At 42.8% G+C, this 18,723-nt stretch overlaps 1 protein-coding gene across 1 annotated transcript in view; it reads right to left on the minus strand.

Moving 5' to 3' along the window:
• Positions 1 to 6,938: 6,938 nt before the first annotated feature.
• Positions 6,939 to 18,723, minus strand: part of TTC17 (tetratricopeptide repeat domain 17) — a 56,032-nt gene continuing 44,247 nt past the window's right edge. The window contains exons 23-25 of the mRNA XM_070760735.1: positions 12,247 to 12,366; positions 11,393 to 11,536; positions 6,939 to 7,986 (exon numbers count right to left, since the gene is read on the minus strand). Coding sequence (XP_070616836.1) covers positions 7,855 to 7,986; positions 11,393 to 11,536; positions 12,247 to 12,366 — 396 coding nt within the window. The 3' untranslated portion in view covers positions 6,939 to 7,854. The remainder of the gene's footprint in view (positions 7,987 to 11,392; positions 11,537 to 12,246; positions 12,367 to 18,723) is intronic.

Here is an 18,723-nt window from a genome sequence, read left to right on the forward strand (position 1 = left end):
GATGCCTTCTTTCAAATGTAATTTTAGATATTTAATCATGTAATAAGTATGGAGTTAAAATCAAGGGATGATTCTGTCACGCTGGAAATTGCCAGCCCCCATGACATTGAGAAACATCCAGTAGTTAGAGAGTTAATTCTGTCTAGTAAGGTAGCTCCTCCTGTGTGATGTAATTGTTTGCTCACATCCTGCTCTTCTCCAAGAAGAAGGGCTGTCCTTATTCAGAGGACATATTCTTTTCTCTATACATCCTAGCCAGAGGATGTGCTTTTCATGTCTCTCCAGACATTTATTGTTTTTATACTTTTCTAATAAAAAGTAACTTGTTCATTCGAACATGCTTGTCTGTACTTCACTATTCATTACCTCTGGAAGCTCCTGGCTCACTCCTCACGGGCTGAGCGCCTTGTCTAAGGTAAGGGGGTCTTCTAAATCCCGACATGGTGGCCGAGCACGGTTATTATTGAAGTAACAGACCCCGCTTACACCCCGTAAGCTTCCTAGGAATTTTTTCCCTGATGCCAGCGAAAAAGAAACGTAATCCTCTCACGCAGTCATACGTTGATTCTCTCACGAGCGACCAGTTGGCCCAACTCAAGGAGACAATTCGTGTAACCGATTGTAAAAGGAATCCAACCATGTCTCTGCAAGGTGAGAAGGAGCTTCTTCTAGCTGACCCCTGCACTCAACGAACCGTAAGTGAATCTTACTTCATTGATGATGTAGAAACCAGGGAAAAGGATTGTAAATCTACCCAGGGTGAGCCCTCCGGCAGTCTTTCCATTAATCCTAGCGAAGATGAGGAGGAGGAGACGTTAACTCTGTTCCCCTCGCAATCATCCGGGACCCACGTTAAGGCTAAAACCAAGACAAGGCACCTAGATGATTTTAGCTCTCTCACTTCTGCTAAAATAAAAGGAACTTCCTTAAATCTGCAGAAAATTGAGCAGCTCATTGAGAAGGATGAGAAGGAGATAAATTCTTTAGAATCAGTCTGTCTCCGTTTTGAAAACCTTCCTACAATGAAAACTATAGAGCAGCAAGAAATTTATTTCAGTTATTTTAAAAAGGCTGATGAAGTCAGAACTGAGTTACGATCTCTAAAAAAACTTCAGCTTAAACTTCTTGCAGAAAAAATGGAGTTTATGTCCCTGAGAGGCAGTTCACGTGCTCATTCTCCACAGGGAGAGACAGAAGGAATCCATTCCTCCCACTCACCCCAAGATACGCATGGGCACATCGTAAATCCTCCTGTGGTCACACATTTTTTCCCATCACGCTCTCACATAGAACACATTCCTTTTGAACAAGGGAGGGCTACCCAGCTCGAAGATAAAAAAATGGTCCCTTTGCACTCTGAAGCCGTTGCAAGCCGAGAAAGGGGGAGGCTTTCCCCCACTGCTGCAAGTTACGCAACAGCGGCCACTAGTGGATGGAACGTCCGAAAGGAAAAACCATTGCCAGAAGCCAGACAGGGACTTTCCCAGGCAGACATGGCTGCTGAAATGCAAAGAAAAGATCCATTTAATCCAGGTACTTCTGTTTCATCGCAGATACCTCCAGTTTTTATTCCGCAGATGCCTGCACAACTTCCCCAGATGGTACAGCCACAAGGTTTGTCAGGAGGGGTAGGGGCTCAACCCCAACCACTCCAAGCGGTCCAGCAGACTGCATCAACAAGACAGACCATCACCTCCTCTGTTCTGAAAGGTGAGTTTGTGCTGTTACCTAATGGACACAATTATAGGAAGTGGCTTCACAGAATAAATTTGCACCTACTGGCTCATGACATAGATGGGATTGCTCATAATCCACCAGTAAGGCGCTGGACTGCAGAAGAAAGGGAAGCTGACATAAAAGCCAAGCTACTCATTCTCATGAGCATGGATTCACAGTTGTCACAGAGATATGACACACATGACATCACTTCAGCTCAGATATTGCAGTCAATAGATGGCATGTTTAGGCCAATATCAGATGAAAGCAATTACATACTGATAGCCAAGTTTAATAATACTAAACTTCCAACAGGGGGCGAACTTGCACCTCACCTTTCTAAAATCCTTACAATGCATAAAGATTTAGAAGAAAGAGGATACCGCTATGATGATAATCAAGTAAATGCGGCTATTATAACTTCCCTTGGTCCTGAATGGAAGGAAGTTATTTACAAGTTCAGCATACTCCCAATGGCCCAGAAATCTACTCAGAGACTCTGTAACATGCTAACTGAAGAAGCAGAGTTGCTGAACACTGGCCTTAGACCTATGTCAGCAGCATTTAAATCTAACTTGGCCAAGGGCGGTCAGCAGAAAACAAGTACTCCAAAGTACTCACGCCAGAAACCTTTTAAGAAGGATGACACTCGCAAATCTCCTGATGTGCAAAGTGTGAAGTCTGGCGAGACTGATCATCCACCTTATCCAACCCAGCCTAAAGGCGCACACAAGAAAGGATCCAGAAGAAAGAGTTCTGGAACTGCAAAGTCAACTCCCAAAGACTCCAAAGATGAGAAACCTACTTATGTTGGTACCATCCACCTCAGCATTGTTCCTGACAAGAGTCCACTCTACGACATTCGTGAGTTATGGACCCTAGACAGTGGAGCAGCGGCACACATCGCGTACCGGAAGGAATCCTTCAGTGAGCTACACCCGACAGATGTCAAAGAAGTGTATGGAGTTGGTGATCTACGTTCCAAGGTGGAAGGAAAAGGAAAAGTCTTCGTCAAAGAACTGGACTCCCTTATCTCAAATGTTTTCTACGTTCCAACTGCCAAGAACAACATTCTTAGTGGATATTGCCTGAAAGAAGAATTGAAGGTTGTAATAAACTTTGAACTTGTTGACACCAACATTTTCAAGGATGGCAAACTTCTTGCTACTGCCATCCCCATCAAAGGTGTTTTTTATTTGCAACCCAAACCTGCCAGCAAAGGTAGTGTAAGTATAAGCGTTCCAAAGGGCGACTGCACAGGTCCAGAGAGAAACCCTGGGGCCACCGCTAGTTCAAAGGTTCCTAAAACCAATGAAACCCCTGAGGTTCCTAATGCTGTTAAAAATGTTAAACATATGTTAACAAACAAATCTTTTCATTCCAGGTGCATTCACAGATGGCATCGTCGCTTGGGGCATGCTTCTTACCCCGTCTTAGCAAAGATGTCTGAATATGTTGATGGGTTCACAATTGATGGGGCTTGCAAGGTTTACCTAGATTGTAAAATTTGTAATTCCGCAAAATCCCGTCATTCCCCAGTTCCAAAAATTGCTGTCCGGCTCTGTACACGCATCTTTGAATTGGTCCATACCGACGTTGTCGGTCCATTTCGGCCTACTGTTGGTAAACGTAAGTACTTCTTAACTGTAGTTGACAGTTACTCACGATTTGGCTATGTTTTTCTTTTAAAACAAAAATCAGAGGCGTTTGAGGCTTTTAAAGGCTTTGCTGCAGATATACTTACCCAACACGACGTCTGGATCGAGCGGATTCAAAGTGATCGTGGAGGCGAACTTATGTCACAAGAGTTCCAAGGATGGATGGCCAGGAATGGGATCCTCAGGCAGACCTCATCGTTAGGAGCGCAGCAGCACAACGATGCATGCGAACACAGAGGCGCGATCCTGCAGACAATGTTTCGTTGTCTCATTGAGGATGCAAAAGTGGACTTTTCATACTGGGGCGTAGCATTAAGGTATGCTAATTACATTGTTAACAGAACATGGAGTAGCGTCATTCAAGACACTCCTTATTACTTGCTCCATGGCAAGAAACCTGACATTCAAAACATTTACATTTTTGGTTGTTATGCCACTGTTAACATTCCAGTTGAACAGAGAAGAAAAGGAGGTCCTGTGTCAGAAAGAATGAGATTCATCGGCTTTGATGAAGTCTCCAAGTACCACAAATTTGCTGACTCTCATCACAGAGTTTATATTTCTAATTCAGCCAAATTTGAGGAAGACACAAATTGGTCCAGTATACATAGTAATGATACTTCAGTTTATTTCCCTAAGGAAAGTGTCCAGAGTCCTGATACCGAAGGATCTGTGCCAGATATTCCTGATGTTCCAGATGTTGAACAGCCTTCGACAGTTGCCGAGGAAACCTCTGGTGATGAACTTGAAGGCGGAGATGATGATGATGAATGGACCAGCGTTCCCAGACGTTCCAAGAGAACTACCAAAGGAACTCCTCCAAAGAGATTTGCACAGCAAGTATCTGACTCTCCTTATCTTTTCATGTGTAACAATCTTACACTTCCACCTGATCATTTTCACCAGATCAAACTTTTGCCTGACTCTGAACAAGAAAAATGGCATGAGGCTATGGAACACGAACTGGACTGTTTAAAGAAACTTAATGTGTTCCAGAAGGTGGAGCCTCCTAACAAGAAGAAAGTCATTGGCACACGCTGGGTGTATAAAGTCAAACAAAAGCCTAATGAGGAAAAGCTGTACAAAGCTAGGCTTGTAGCTCAAGGATTTTCTCAAGTTTATCCCGAAGACTACACTGACACATACTCACCCACAGTCAGAAATGAAAGTGTCAAGATTGCCCTAATCACTGCTATTGCTTTGGGTTTAGAAGTTTTCCAGTTTGATGTAGAGACTGCCTATTTGAACGCTGATCTGAATGAAGAGATCTACGTCAAGGGTGCTCCTGGATTCCAGAACCGAGAAGGAGAGGTTTGGTTTCTGAGCAAGTCTTTATACGGCCTCAAACAGAGCGCCCTCTGCTGGTACAAATTATTATCCCAAAAGCTAAATTCAATGGGCTTTATTAAGTCCGAATCTGATGGATGCGTGTTCACAAAAGGGCAAGGTAAGACTTATGAAATTGTTCTTGTTTATGTTGATGATATTGTTTATGTAGGTCTCAATGAAAGCACTAGTCAAACTTTTGCTAAGGGCCTTGAGAAACATTTCACCTTGAAAAGCCTAGGGCATATCAATGATTATCTAGGTGTTCAGTTTGAGAAAACTGAGAAGGGGTTCTCTCTTTCACAAGAAAGTAAGGTTGACCAGCTTTTACAAAATTGTAACATGTCTGATGCGCATACTTGTCGTTCTCCTATGCAAACTGACTTTTACAGGTTAACCCGAGAAGAGTATCCTGATTTTGAGAACAAAACATTGTACCGGTCAGTGATTGGATCGCTATTGTACATCAGCAGCTGGACGAGACCTGACATTTCACTGAGTGTGAATCTACTGTCCAGATACGTTGGAAAGGCTACCACGTTTCATTGGTCTTGCATAAAGAAGCTGCTCAAATACATGAAGCTCACGAAAGGCAAGAAGCTGTACCTTGAGCCAGATCATGTTGAGTACCCTGAAGTGATTTGTTATGCTGATGCTGACTGGGCAAGTGACACAGAAACACGAAAAAGTACTTCTGGTTATATCATGTTTTTAAATGATTGTCCTTTCTTTTGGAAAGTTAGGCAGCAGAAGTTTATTTCTTGCTCTTCAACTGAATCTGAATATGCATGTGTTTCTGATTGCTGTAATGCATTAATGTCTCTTTTTCCTCTCATTGATAGTATTTGGAAAGGTCCTATGACACCAATTGTTATTATGGAGGATAATGTTTCAGTTGCATTCATTGCTGAAGCTGAATTTGTTGGAGCTCGTTCACGGCACATTCACATCCGGTATCAAAATATCCGAGAGAAGGTGAAAGATGGTTTCGTGAAATTTCAGTATGTGGCTACTACTGAGCAGATCGCTGACTTGCTAAATAAGCCATTGCCAGCTGATCAACATGAATACCTCACCAACAAATTGTGCCTTAAGTGAATTGATGTCTTGATGTCCTGATGTCCCTCTTGTCTCTGATGACTGACAAAGAAGGGGTGTCACGCTGGAAATTGCCAGCCCCCATGACATTGAGAAACATCCAGTAGTTAGAGAGTTAATTCTGTCTAGTAAGGTAGCTCCTCCTGTGTGATGTAATTGTTTGCTCACATCCTGCTCTTCTCCAAGAAGAAGGGCTGTCCTTATTCAGAGGACATATTCTTTTCTCTATACATCCTAGCCAGAGGATGTGCTTTTCATGTCTCTCCAGACATTTATTGTTTTTATACTTTTCTAATAAAAAGTAACTTGTTCATTCGAACATGCTTGTCTGTACTTCACTATTCATTACCTCTGGAAGCTCCTGGCTCACTCCTCACGGGCTGAGCGCCTTGTCTAAGGTAAGGGGGTCTTCTAAATCCCGACAGATTCTACATGTATAAGCAAAAATCTTATCCCATTAAATGTGGCAGGTGGCACGCGGAGCCATATCTGCTGGCACGCGAGCTGTTGCCCTAGTTCAGCTCCAGCGTGCATGTCTGTGCCGTCCGGCTGATTTTCGGCTGGCACAAAGGTTCTGAGAGGGTGTTTTTGGCTTCCAGAGTCTCCAGGGGGATGGGGTAGGGTGTTTTTACCCTTTCCTGACTCCAGGAAAGCCTTTGGAGCCTGGGGAGGGTGAAACACAAGAACATAAGAGCCATGCTGAATCAGGTCAAAGCCTTCTGTGTCACAGTGGCCCACCAATTGTACATGGAGATTTTGAGCAGAAGGCAAAACCCTCCCTATCCCTTGACCCCAACAAATGGTATCCAAGGGAATCCTGCTTGCATCAAACAACAGAGGCGGCACTTGGACATCTGTTTCAAAGCCTACCGGGCCCACCAGAAGTTGGGAAACAGGCAGTTTCTGGCCTCCAGGGGGTGGGGGGAAGCTGTTTTCGCCCTCCCCAGGCATTGAATTATGGGTGTGGACACTCATGTGTGTGCAATGGCACACACACATGCTCTTTCGGCACCCGAGGGAAAAAAGGTTCACCATCACTGGTATATATATTAATAAAGGTCATGGAACGTGGAATTTTGGGCTAAGGTACTAATGTATCATGTAACACAAATTTCACCATAAAAAAGAAAGGAATCAAAATTCTGTTTATTAATAATTGTTTATTTTTGCTTCAAGTTTTGTGCCCTTGTTGATTCAACAATGAAATCTGCAGTTTGGTCCTTTAGTTGGCCAAACTGGATGCTGATTAAGAAACAGACCACTTGTCCTATTTGCTAACATGCTCTCTCTCGCTTAAGACATAGAGAGAAAGAACATGTGTGCATATGCCTTTAACATTTGCAGTTTACACTCAGTTGGGTAAAAGAATTAGTAAAGACAGGCTAAAGGCTGCAAAGGGCTTCTAATATATAAGGGATTAAAAGAAACCTTTGAAATTACATTTCTTTCTTGCTCTTCTTTTTTCTTGTAAACCATAATATAAATGATTTCATACAATGTTGTTTTCACTATTCCCCACCCCACCCTCCCCAATAAAAGCAACAATAGATAGAAGGCTGCTTGTTCTTAAAATGTACTAAAACGATTTGCAATCTCCTGCGTTATCTCAGTATCTTTCTCTGACTTGGTAAGATTAAAGTATGGACTGGGTGAAGTAGTAGAATATGAGCTCCTAATGGATGAAAAGCTAATTATGCCTTCCTCTTACATATAGTGACTGGTGCAATGAAGTGCTTTGCATTTTCATAGATGTGTTAAGACAAGAAGCGGGTTAAATTTTATGCTGGCATCCAATCAAATATTGTGGAAAATCTAATGATGTTCAGGACACAGGCACATGGAAGTTCTCTGGGCTCAATATTTATTTATACATTTGTCTGGTATAACGTTTACTATAGTTTATCCAAAGATATTCTTGCTTCTGAATAATACAACCAACCTCCAATTCTTATTAGAAATTGTATTTTCCAATTTCTATTAGCTCACTTCATTTCAAGTCTATTAATGAACAATGATTTTGCTTTCTTGGAAAAAAAAGGAAAGAAGATTGTAATATTTAAGGAGAATGTCTTTCATTTTTCATGAGTAAATGACACTGAATGGCACGAATTCGATTCTTTGCTGGTGCAAATTCAGGCTGAAGCTTCAGTGTAGATTCATACCATCGCATTGCCTTCTCAAACTCCTCCTGTAGGAATCCAAGATCCAAAATGATCAGCATTCAAAGTAACTTATATCTTACAGTGGTATATACCATACTTTGTTAAATTATTAGGGATAGAGTGTGCTAAATCTTAAAGAATCTTCAAGTATTGCAATACTAAGCCCAGGTGAATGAACATAACAAGATTTTCTTTTTTTTTAAAAATAATATTTTTCCCGTCATGGTAGAAGATTATATGGATTTTCTTGCAATAGAATAATCTGTAATACTGTAATAGCGCAGAACACTATAAAGGTTCAATTGTAAATTACAATATTGTTGCTAAAATATTTAGGCCACAACCGTGCAAATATTAATACTCATTACTTTATTAGAAACATATTCTGTCTTTTCTCCAGTAGCCCAATATGGCTAATTATCCATTACGTTATAACTTAGTGCTAGTGAAAAAACTTGTTTAGCTCTTGAGCTTAAATATTCATTCTCTCTTTTCTTGGTCAAAACTCAAACTCTATATACTTCTTCCTCAATTAAGCTTCAAGTTTCTTAGTTAAATTAAACCCTACTGATTATGCACAATCTGAATGAAATATCTACTGCCCCTTACCTAGTTTTAGTAGGCATCTACAATGTGCACATAAGAGGTTCTACACTTGCACGTTAGTGCTACTGGAATATTTCACAGTTAAAGTACTTTTGGTGGGAGTCCTATTGTCACACATTTATACAGCCAGATGTGGGTCCTTCTTCCTTCCCATTTCAAAATAGCAATGACAAAACCAAGGGAGTGAAAAGCAATTACCGTATTTTTTTTTCTGAATATAAGACACACTTTTTTACCCAATCTTATACTTTGAAAATAGCTTTTTTTCAAAGCTTTTCCCCCCAATCCTAATTAGATGCTAACGATCTTCTCAGCTCTTACCACCTTACAAGCTGTTTCATTGTTACTCTCTGCAAATAATGTTTTTCCAGTCCTAAGTCTTTGCAGGGTTTTTTCATTGCTCTACTTGCTCTGAATATGTTTCTTTCCAGCCCTAACAAAGTGCTAATTATGTTCCCAGCTCTTACTGACTTGGCAAGCTCTTTCATTGTTACTCTCTGAATAAGGATTTTTTAAAGCCCTAATCAGGGGATAAAATAATGTGCTGAAGCCGACCAGACTAAGGATGCTATCCAGATAAATACCTAGTAAGCAGATTCCCCCCCCCCCCCCCCCATTTTCCTCCCCAAAATCTAAGGTGCATCTTATACTCTGAAAAATATGGTACACAGCAAACAATCCCATCTGTGCTGTTTGCTGTTTGGCAAATTGATGGGGGCAGAGGCCTTTTTTCCTTGTTCTTCTTCCCCAAAACTAAGGTGCATCTTATACTCTGGTGCATCTTATACTCCCAAAAATATAGTACACAACTAAGATTGTGAGGTTATGTGAATTCACAGATGACCATCACCAGAAGAACCACAGTTTCAAATAGGTAACTAATTCTTCATTATGTTTTTTATGAATGAAGCCAATGATGCCAAGACTATTCTGCTGCATGCCTCTGGGAATCAAAATTATGGCATTATGAATGGAGAAGGCTAGAGAAGTGTCCACTGAGGTAGCCCTGCAAAGCTCAAGATGCCTCAGGATACAGAGGTGGCACAACAGGAGTAGCTTACAATATTTCTTGGTCATGCATCTGAATCAATTTATATCATAATCTGATGGCGAAAATGGACAAACCTAGTTCAGGGTTGAAACCAGCATTTCTTTCCCATATTCCCTATAGCAAAGGAAGAGCATACAGTAATACCTCATGATACGAACTTAATTGGTGCAAGGAGGAGGTTCGTAAGACGAAAGGTTCGTAAGACGAAACATTGTTTCCCATAGGAAACAATGTAAAGTCAATTAATCCGTGCAACCAAACCCCCCCCCCCCCGCAAAAAAACGGATTTCCGGCTGTTTTAAAAGGTGACAGCCGGCCTGGGGGGCTTCCCAGCACCCCCCCCCGAACCCGGGTTCGGGGTTCGGGAGGGTGCTGGCAAGCCCCCCAGGCCGGCTGCGACCTTTTAAAAGAGCCGCGCCGCTTCCCATCTGTCTCCTGAAGCCGAACGGCAAAGCCGAACTTCCGCGTTCGGCTTCAGGAGCCAGCTGCGAAGCGGCGTGGGTGTTTTAAAAGGTCGCAGCCGGCCTGGGGGGCTTGCCAGCCCCCCCCGAACCCCGAACTTTTGCCGAACTTCCGGGTTTGGGGGGGTGCTGGCAAGCCCCCCAGGCCGGCCGCGACCTTTTAAAACACCCGCGCCGCTTCGCAGCTGTCTCCCGAAGCCGAACGCGGAAGTTCGGCTTTAGCGTTCGGCTTCAGGAGACAGCTGCGAAGCGGCGCAGGTGTTTTAAAAGGTCGCAGCTGGCCTGGGGGGCTTGCCAGCACCCCCCCGAACCCCGAACTTTTGCCGAACTTCCGGGTTCGGTGTTTGGGGGGGTGCTGGCAAGCCCCCCAGGCCGGCTGCGACCTTTTAAAACACCCGTGCCGCTTCGCAGCTGTTTCCTGAAGCCGAACGCTAAAGCTGAACTTCCGCGTTCGGCTTCGGGAGACAGCTGCGAAGCGGCGCGGGTGTTTTAAAAGGTCGCAGCCGGCCTGGGGGGCTTCCCAGCAACCTCCCGAACCGAACCCGGGGTTCAGCAAAATTTTGCCTCTTCTTACGAACCTTTTAAAACAGCCGCGCGGCTTCCCAGCAGTCTCCGAACGCAGGTTCGTAACTCGAAAAAAGTTCGTAAGAAGAGGCAAAATTTTTCTGAACCCCGGGTTCGTATCACGAGTTGTTCGTAAGACGAGGGGTTCGTATCTTGAGGTACCACTGTATATCCTTTAGGAACAGTGCTGATTGATGAAGGCAGAAGATTATGTCTATCGTGGCTCCAGGAATTACAGAAGAGTCTGTTTGGCCAAAATTGTGCCTCAATCATATGAAACAAATTCAGAAGACCATGATTATAAATGCCAGTAATATGATTCTTTATTTTAAGAGACTGCATATCATATGGGGATTCCCTGCAAGTTGAAAGTTTGTGTAACTTATGAAAAAATTAAACAGGTTTTGGTCTCAAAAAGAACAGCCTAGGGGGCAAGTGAAGATTCAGAATTCAAATCCAAGAAGAAAGACCACATGGATACTGAGAACAACTCATCCTCTCCCCAAATTAAAGTATGGGTGAGAAACCCAAAGCAAAGTTCAAAAAGTTCTGCATATTGAAATGTTAAATGGGTTGCAGTTAAATTTACTGAAAACTTTCAGGATGGAAACATTTAAAAAAGAAAAAAATATTTTCTTTTACAAACTGCTATTATGTGTTGCAGGAATGGACTGCGGTCTCCTGTTTTTAAGCTGAGGCTTAAGATGGTATAAAAAGACATGATTCAGAATTTAGCAATTATTTACTCACCATTGCTACATAAACATTAGCCAAAGTGAAATGGTTGACGACAAAATGTGGGGCGATTTCCACTGCCATTGTAGCCACAATGATAGCATCATTCCAAAGCTTTGCATTGTGGAAGATGTTTGCTAAACTTATAAGAGGCACATCCTGAAAAGTAGAACAAATCCAGGAGAAGTAAATGTTTTTTAAAATCAAGTTATTTAAAATAACAGATATTTAAAGAACTAGGAGAGTGTATTTATGTTCCTGATACTCAGATTTTAATCAATAAAGGAGAACAATCAGCTGTTCCAAGTTTTCCTGTCTTATTTAATCAACATATTGTTTACGAAAAAAATCTGCAACTAATATCTATTAATCAATTAAATCAATGAAGATACGAGGATACATTTTTTAAAAAAATGACACTTGAAAAATCAGTTCATTTCTACAGGATAGATACAGTAAATCTTAAACGTGTTCCATCCTATTAGGGAAGCAATGATTATAGTTCATTCCAAATTTGTTCTGTGTATTGTAAACCTAAAACACAGACTAAGACTGGACATTCACTTGCGGGGGTCTGCCCTTTCCCCACTGCAATTTGTACTTTGAATTCCAATGGTTATTTGGTGCAGAAATAGAACAACCAGAAAACCACTCTGCTTTTGTGAATGAAATATCTCTGCACTCCCATTCTCATTTATATATTTTATCAATATTGCTGCCAGACCATATAAAATTGTCTATTCCATAATTAATTTATATGAACATCATTCTAAAATTCTTAAAAATCAGTGAAAGCATGTATATTACTAAAAAATAAAAATAAAACAAACTATAATCACAGACATATTGTCTCCAGTATTATTTATTACCTTCATGTAATATGGCGTGTGATGTAAGGCTTGCCGCAGGCAATCAATTGCTTTCTTCCCTTGACCTTTTACTCTCCAGTAAAGAGCTGCCATGCTGGAAAGGATCCAAGAAGTTTGATTCTGCCACAAAACATGAAAAAACTGTCATCAGATGTTTGACTACATTTGCTTCACACTTTCACTATTTTTCACTACCACTCCAGTGTTATTCAAATATCGAGAAACTCAGAACACCTCTCTCTTAGTAATATGCACTTCGTATCGGGAGCCATACTGTCAGAGGATGTATATTGAACTTTATTATGGTTACAAGTAATTTAATTTTTATTTCAAGATAAAAACTTTGATTTTTGCTTAGCAGAGTAATACTGCCACTTTGTGGTGACTAAAACTCAATTTCTCAAGAATCTGTTTTTGAACTAATGGGTATATTTGGAATGTTGACACTACAGTATAGTGATGCCACTCTCACAGAATGATTCCTGAAGTACTAGAGCTTGTTAATCCAATCAATAGCTACCAAAGTGGGAAATCAAAAACACCACAATATTAAAATGAAAACTGGTGATGACAAAGTAACTTCTCTAAGAACTTCAATACAAAGCAAAGGTGGAGTCTGAACCCAAGTAGAAAGACATATTTTTCCGCACCAAACACAAAACACCATTTCACAAAAGGCAAGCAGCCAATTCTCAGAGAAATACATATATTGAGACAAAACATCCAGCTACACCAAAGAGGAAGGTGAGACATGCATGCTGCTCACTGAAAAAACAAAGCATAAAACAGACAACAGACCAATATCAATAAATCTGCATATTCCATAAATACAGATATAAATGAAGATCAGTGGAAAGACATCCCCTCTATTGGCTGTCCCAATGTAGCCTATAGGACGTTTTATGCTTGTACCCTGCTCGTGTATTTTTTACATATTTAACAATAAAAATTCACCTGCAACTTTTGTTTTCTAATACATTTTCTTCAAAAAAATAGTGATGGTGTTGGAGAAAAATGCTTTGCTTTGAAGAATAAGAATTACCGTACATAATAGGTAGACAGACTGATAAACAAAAGCAGAAAATCTCTGAAGTTTCTAAGGGAGGTGTTAAGAATCCAAGTGTTCTGGGAGCCTTTCTCCAATGGAGTTTCTTGAAAGTAGTAAGATGATGATGAGCTGCAAAGCAGGCAGGGAGCTTGGGATGGACACTAGTATATTTGTATTCTTTTCAGGACAAAGAACTGGTGGTCTTCCCTAAAAAAATGTATGGTTGTTTGAATTGCTTTGAGATGTTGACATACTCCAAAAAGGAAATAAAAATATGTCTATTAGAGAACAGTCTGAATCATTAGATTCAGAAGCTGATGAATTGATCTGACTGAGTATTGGCTGACATCAGGTGAGGAGCTACAGGTGCAGAATAAGTCACTGGACTCACAGCTAAAGCTAGCAAAGTCCTGAACCCAGCAACATACTGCAAACTATGAACAGAATATAAGGAACTCAATCCATCTACCTACAGGAAAGAAGTCTGACTCAATCAGTTAAGATGTGGTAAGGATTTGAATGAGAGATGGCTTCCATGACTGCACATTGTTGCTGGTTTACCTCGACCCCACCCTTTTTAATGACCCTACAATCCCTTAATTCGTGGTATAGTTGGGATGGAGTTGAACTGGCTGGGTGCTCTCCCTGATGCCACACAGAGTTCTCAGCAGATATATTTTCTTTGTGCCCTGGAAGAGAAACATTTGCTGCTACCTAGGATTGATCCAGCTCTTACTCGGAAACAACACTGTTGCTGGACTACCTAGAACCTAGGATTGAAAAAAAAGACTATCCTTGAATCTCCCTGAATTAGAGTTTTGTCTTTCTGTACACTTTTTCTAAAGCAACTGCTTATGCTTGTTTTCTATGATGAAAGCTTTATGTTACTTTGGTGAAAGTTTTATGATTGTAATAGAAGCTAGTTATGTGTGTGTAATTGACAGCACAAAACAGACTGCTATCCGCAAACCAAAGGAGTCGACTCCTTTAACTTCAGTCACTGAAACTGAGGAATTACAAGTTGAAATTCAACTACTGAATGTACAGCTTCTATGACCATGTAACAGAATTTATGAGTGCTTCCAGGACCATGCTATAATGCCCTGAAGACTTTCTCACAGACCAAGTTAAAGCTGGGGGCCACCTTATTACCTGGATGAACTGTAAAATGAGCTGCCGATCTGTAACTTCAGTAGTTACTGTTTAATTATGACAAATTTATCAAGCGTTTCAAGTTGGTGTTTGAAGACCTAGCAAAATCAGTTATAACAAATTGATATTAGAGAGCTACATAAGGGAAGGCAGTTAATAGCTGGTTATGTAAATGAGATCAAGCTCTTAACACGAGACTTGGAATGGAATGAGCTGACTCCGATGGATTATTCCCAGAAAGGATTTGCAGATGAAATCCTGAATGAATTGTGGAAATCCTGAATGAAGAGTGGAATGTCTTTCTTCCTTGTAAGACCTGGTTTACTGATACCACCATATTGATGAATACCTTAAAACTGAGAGTGCTGGTGTCCAGATCTAATTTGTATACTTTAAGAACCCAAATCAGGCACCTGGTTATTTATAAGTAATATCAAATGCTGGCTAAATATTGTACTTGGGATTGGGTTTAGCTGAGCAGTTGTGGTTCTCCAGTCTTGAAATACCTTTAGACCAGATGCAACCAGATGCAACCATATCTCTTAGAATCAATGCATCAACAAGATCTCATTTATCTGCAGAAAAAAAAGAGGGCCAAGGGCATTGGGTCATTACACGCCCTATAAACCAAGAAACAGGCTGCATCCAGTCTAGAGGTATTTCAAGACTGAGGAACCACAACCGCTCAGCTAGACGCAATCCCAAGTACAATATCTAGCCAGCATTCAATATTACTTGTAGGAACCATATGTCTGATTGCCCATACAGTAATGACTTGATTTTGAAACCATAAGTGCTTTCATGGGCATTTCTGGAGACTGATGTCCACCCTGCCATCTGTATTTATGAAAATAATTGATGGCCAATGCCTACTACTAGGACTAGCAGTCTGGATGGTGCTCCATAAAACATGCTCTTCAAATCATTTAGTCAAAATGAATGGCATGCTTCAGTTCACACAACACTGAGAGTCAATTTCTATTTAATTCTCCAGTGGTTCTAGCAAACAAAGTAGAAATGAAAATATGATCAGGCTTCCAGTTAAAAATACAAATTTCAATGTTGTTTTCAGATTGATATTGGGAAGTTGATCAGCTACCACTACACTATCCCTGTCCTATTCATCTGGCTCCTGGGGTCAAGATCTCAGTGAGGTAGATATACTCTCTTTCAGAATCTGAAGTTACAACTCTGCAAAATTTTGAACACTCAGAAAAATATTCCAGATGGGAGTTTGTTCATTCTTTCACTTCACTCATAGCCATCCCTATATTTGTCAAGGAAAAAAATCAGGAGAATTGAGGCTCTACAATGCTCTCAACCAGTTCACTATTTGAATTGGTACCCTCTACCTCCCAGAGTTTCTATGTCTTCTAAGGCAGCCTGTCAAGCAGCCTCGTGTGGCCTGCTGGTGTTTTTAAAAATTCAATAAATTCACCATTGCTGCTGCCTTGAAAGACTGGCTGAAATATCTCTCCAATGCCTCCTGTTCTTACCAATTCTACTAGCTCCAGCACTGTTACTGGGTTGCTCACCACCAAACAGCTGATCACCAAATAGCATACCCAATTTTCCTTGACAGCCCACAATTATTTTCAAATTATCAATGTAATCCTTCACAAATTGTACAGACACGACCTAAGAAATATCCAAATTTTCAAAAAACTCAAGAGGAACCTATAACTGGTATGGTTACAAGAAAGCAAAAGGTAAACTGTTGTTCTGCACTTTGTGCAGTCATTCTGAATAGATGGAAATCCATTTGGATTGTGCAGAATCACCATGTCATTCTGATACCTGATAAATGGCATTTGGAGAGACTGGTACCCCTTGAAACTTAAAAGCATTTACTGAAAGAATCTATGAATCCTGTGCAAGTTCCAACTAAGTACAGGTATTCCTCACTTAATGAATAGTTGTACAACGACTGACCACAGTTATGATTGCATTAAGTACCGTGTTTCCCCGATAGTAAGGCAGTGTCTTACTATCTTTTTACCCCCAAAAGCCCCACTGTGTCTTACTTTGGGGGTATGTCTTACATTGTCCCGGGCACCCGGGGCCGGCTCGTCTTCGGGCTGCTCCTGATCGGCAACCTGGACCCGTCGCCTTCTTCCAAGCTCTCCAGCGTCCAGCGGCGCCGACAAAGAGACGTCCAAAGGCGCACCCTTGAAGCTCAGCGACATCGGCGCCGAGGACAAGTCCAGCTTCAAGCCTTACGGAGGGAGCTCGGGCGGTGGCGAGAAGACGGGATTCCGGGTGCTGAGCGCCACCCGCCCGCCGTTCATGCCAAGGACAGGCAGCCCCAGTTCCAGTGCCTCGGCCTGCTCGCCCGGCCTCTTTCCCGGCGGGGAGAGCAAAGGCGGCGGCGGGAGTAGCGGAGGCAAGGCGGAGGAGAAAGAAGCGGCGGATAGCTGGCGAGCCCGGGTAGCTCATGCTGGCCGGCGGCGGCAGCGGGAAAACGGTCTGGCCCGGCTTGTAAGGGGAGACGGGCGCCACCAAGCCGGCAGAGCCCCGCCTTGGAGCCCTTGTGGCTTTGGCTCAGCTCGGCGGAGAGGCCGCTGGAAGAAGCCAAACGGGACGCGCCGTCGGATGTGCCCTTGCCCCTTGGCTTCTTCCAGCGGCCTCTCCACCGAGCTGAGCCAAAGCCACGAGGGCTCCAAGGCGGGGCTCTGCCGGCTTGGTGGCGCCCGTCTCCCCTTACAAGCCGGGCCAGACCGTTTTCCCGTGGCCGCCGCCGGCCAGCATGAGCTACCCGGGCTCGTTAGCCGGAGCGTACGCCGGCTACCCCCCGCAGTTCCTGCCGCCGGGCGTGGTGCTCGACCCCAGCAAAGCCGGCGGCGGGAGCAGCGGCAAAGTGGCGGGGTCCAGCCCTCTAGCCGGCGCCTCGCCAGCTATCCGCCGCTTCTTTATTCTCCGCCTCGCCTCCGCTACTCCCGCCGCCGCCTTTGCTCTCCCCGCCGGGCAAGAGGCCGGGCGAGCAGGTCGAGGCGCTGGAACTGGGGCTGCCTGTCCTTGGCGTGAACGGCGGGCGGGTGGCGCTCAGCACCCGGAATCCCGTCTTCTCGCCACAGCCCGAGCTCCCTCCGTAAGGCTTGAAGCTGGACTTGTCCTCGGTGCCGATGCTCCCACTCGTGCCGCAGCCAGAGCCGCGCCGCTTCGGCCAGGGCCGCCTCCTCGCCCGCCGGGTGGCCCAAGCTCTGGGTGCAGCGCGCCACTGCCAGCTGGCACCAGGCTGCGTAAGGGAGACTCTCCTGGGCGCGCAGCTCCCTCGCTTTTAGTACCGTGTTTCCCCGAAAGTAAGACATATGTCTTACTTTCGGGGTATGGCTTATATTAGCCAACCCCCCTGAAACCCCCCATATGTCTTACAATCGGAGGGGTCTTACTATCGGGGAAACACGGTAGTAGTTATTGGTTATGGCCATGATTCTGTGATCACATGATCGTAATTTGGATGCTTGGCAGCCTGCCAACATTTATAACGCTGAAGTGTAGACTGGTTAAACTTTTCAATCTGAGTTAGAGATTTAGAGATCTAGAGTACAGTGGGGCAGGGGTTAGAATGCAGTATTGCAGCTGAGTTCTGTTGACTGACAGAATTTAGATCCTGACCAGCTCAAGGTTGGCTCAGCCTTCCATCCTTCTGAGGTGGGTAAAATGGGGACCCAGATTGTTGGGGGGAATATGCTGATTCTGTAAACTGTTTAGAAAGAGCTGTAAAGCAATCTAAAAGTCTAAGGGCTATTGTTAGGTGCTAAGTTAAGCAAAGTCTGAGATCCAGCAACGTCTTGAAAATTAAGAACAAAGGAAGAACAAATGATAACTTGAAAAAAGCTTGACTCCATCAATCATTCAAATTAAAACATAAGGGTTTTTAAAATGTATATGCACACTGCACATGGCAATCTGTCTGCAAAGCTCAACTAACACAGTAATATAGTTTTTCATTTGGCAACCTGAAGGCTCAAAAGTGTAGCAATGCTTTCTGTAATACACATACACTGTGCACATTTCATGTTTCATATTCTACTTCAGGGCATCCTTGGCTACTATTGAGATGACTTTAATTGCTATCAGAACATAATGTAGTAGCAAGTTGCTTTGAGAACTTAAGTTAGATTGTAAAACTTAGGATGAAGAAGGAATTTTGATAGTAGTAAGTAAAGTTTTCACTGAAGGCTTCCAATTTCCAGTAATGATTTTCCTAAGCTGGTGCTAGAGTGTCTCTATCAGATAATATGGAGAAAACCCCAACTTTGCTAGGATTGTACTAC

Source organism: Erythrolamprus reginae, chromosome 1, assembly GCF_031021105.1.
Source record: "Erythrolamprus reginae isolate rEryReg1 chromosome 1, rEryReg1.hap1, whole genome shotgun sequence".
NCBI lineage: Eukaryota > Metazoa > Chordata > Lepidosauria > Squamata > Dipsadidae > Erythrolamprus > Erythrolamprus reginae.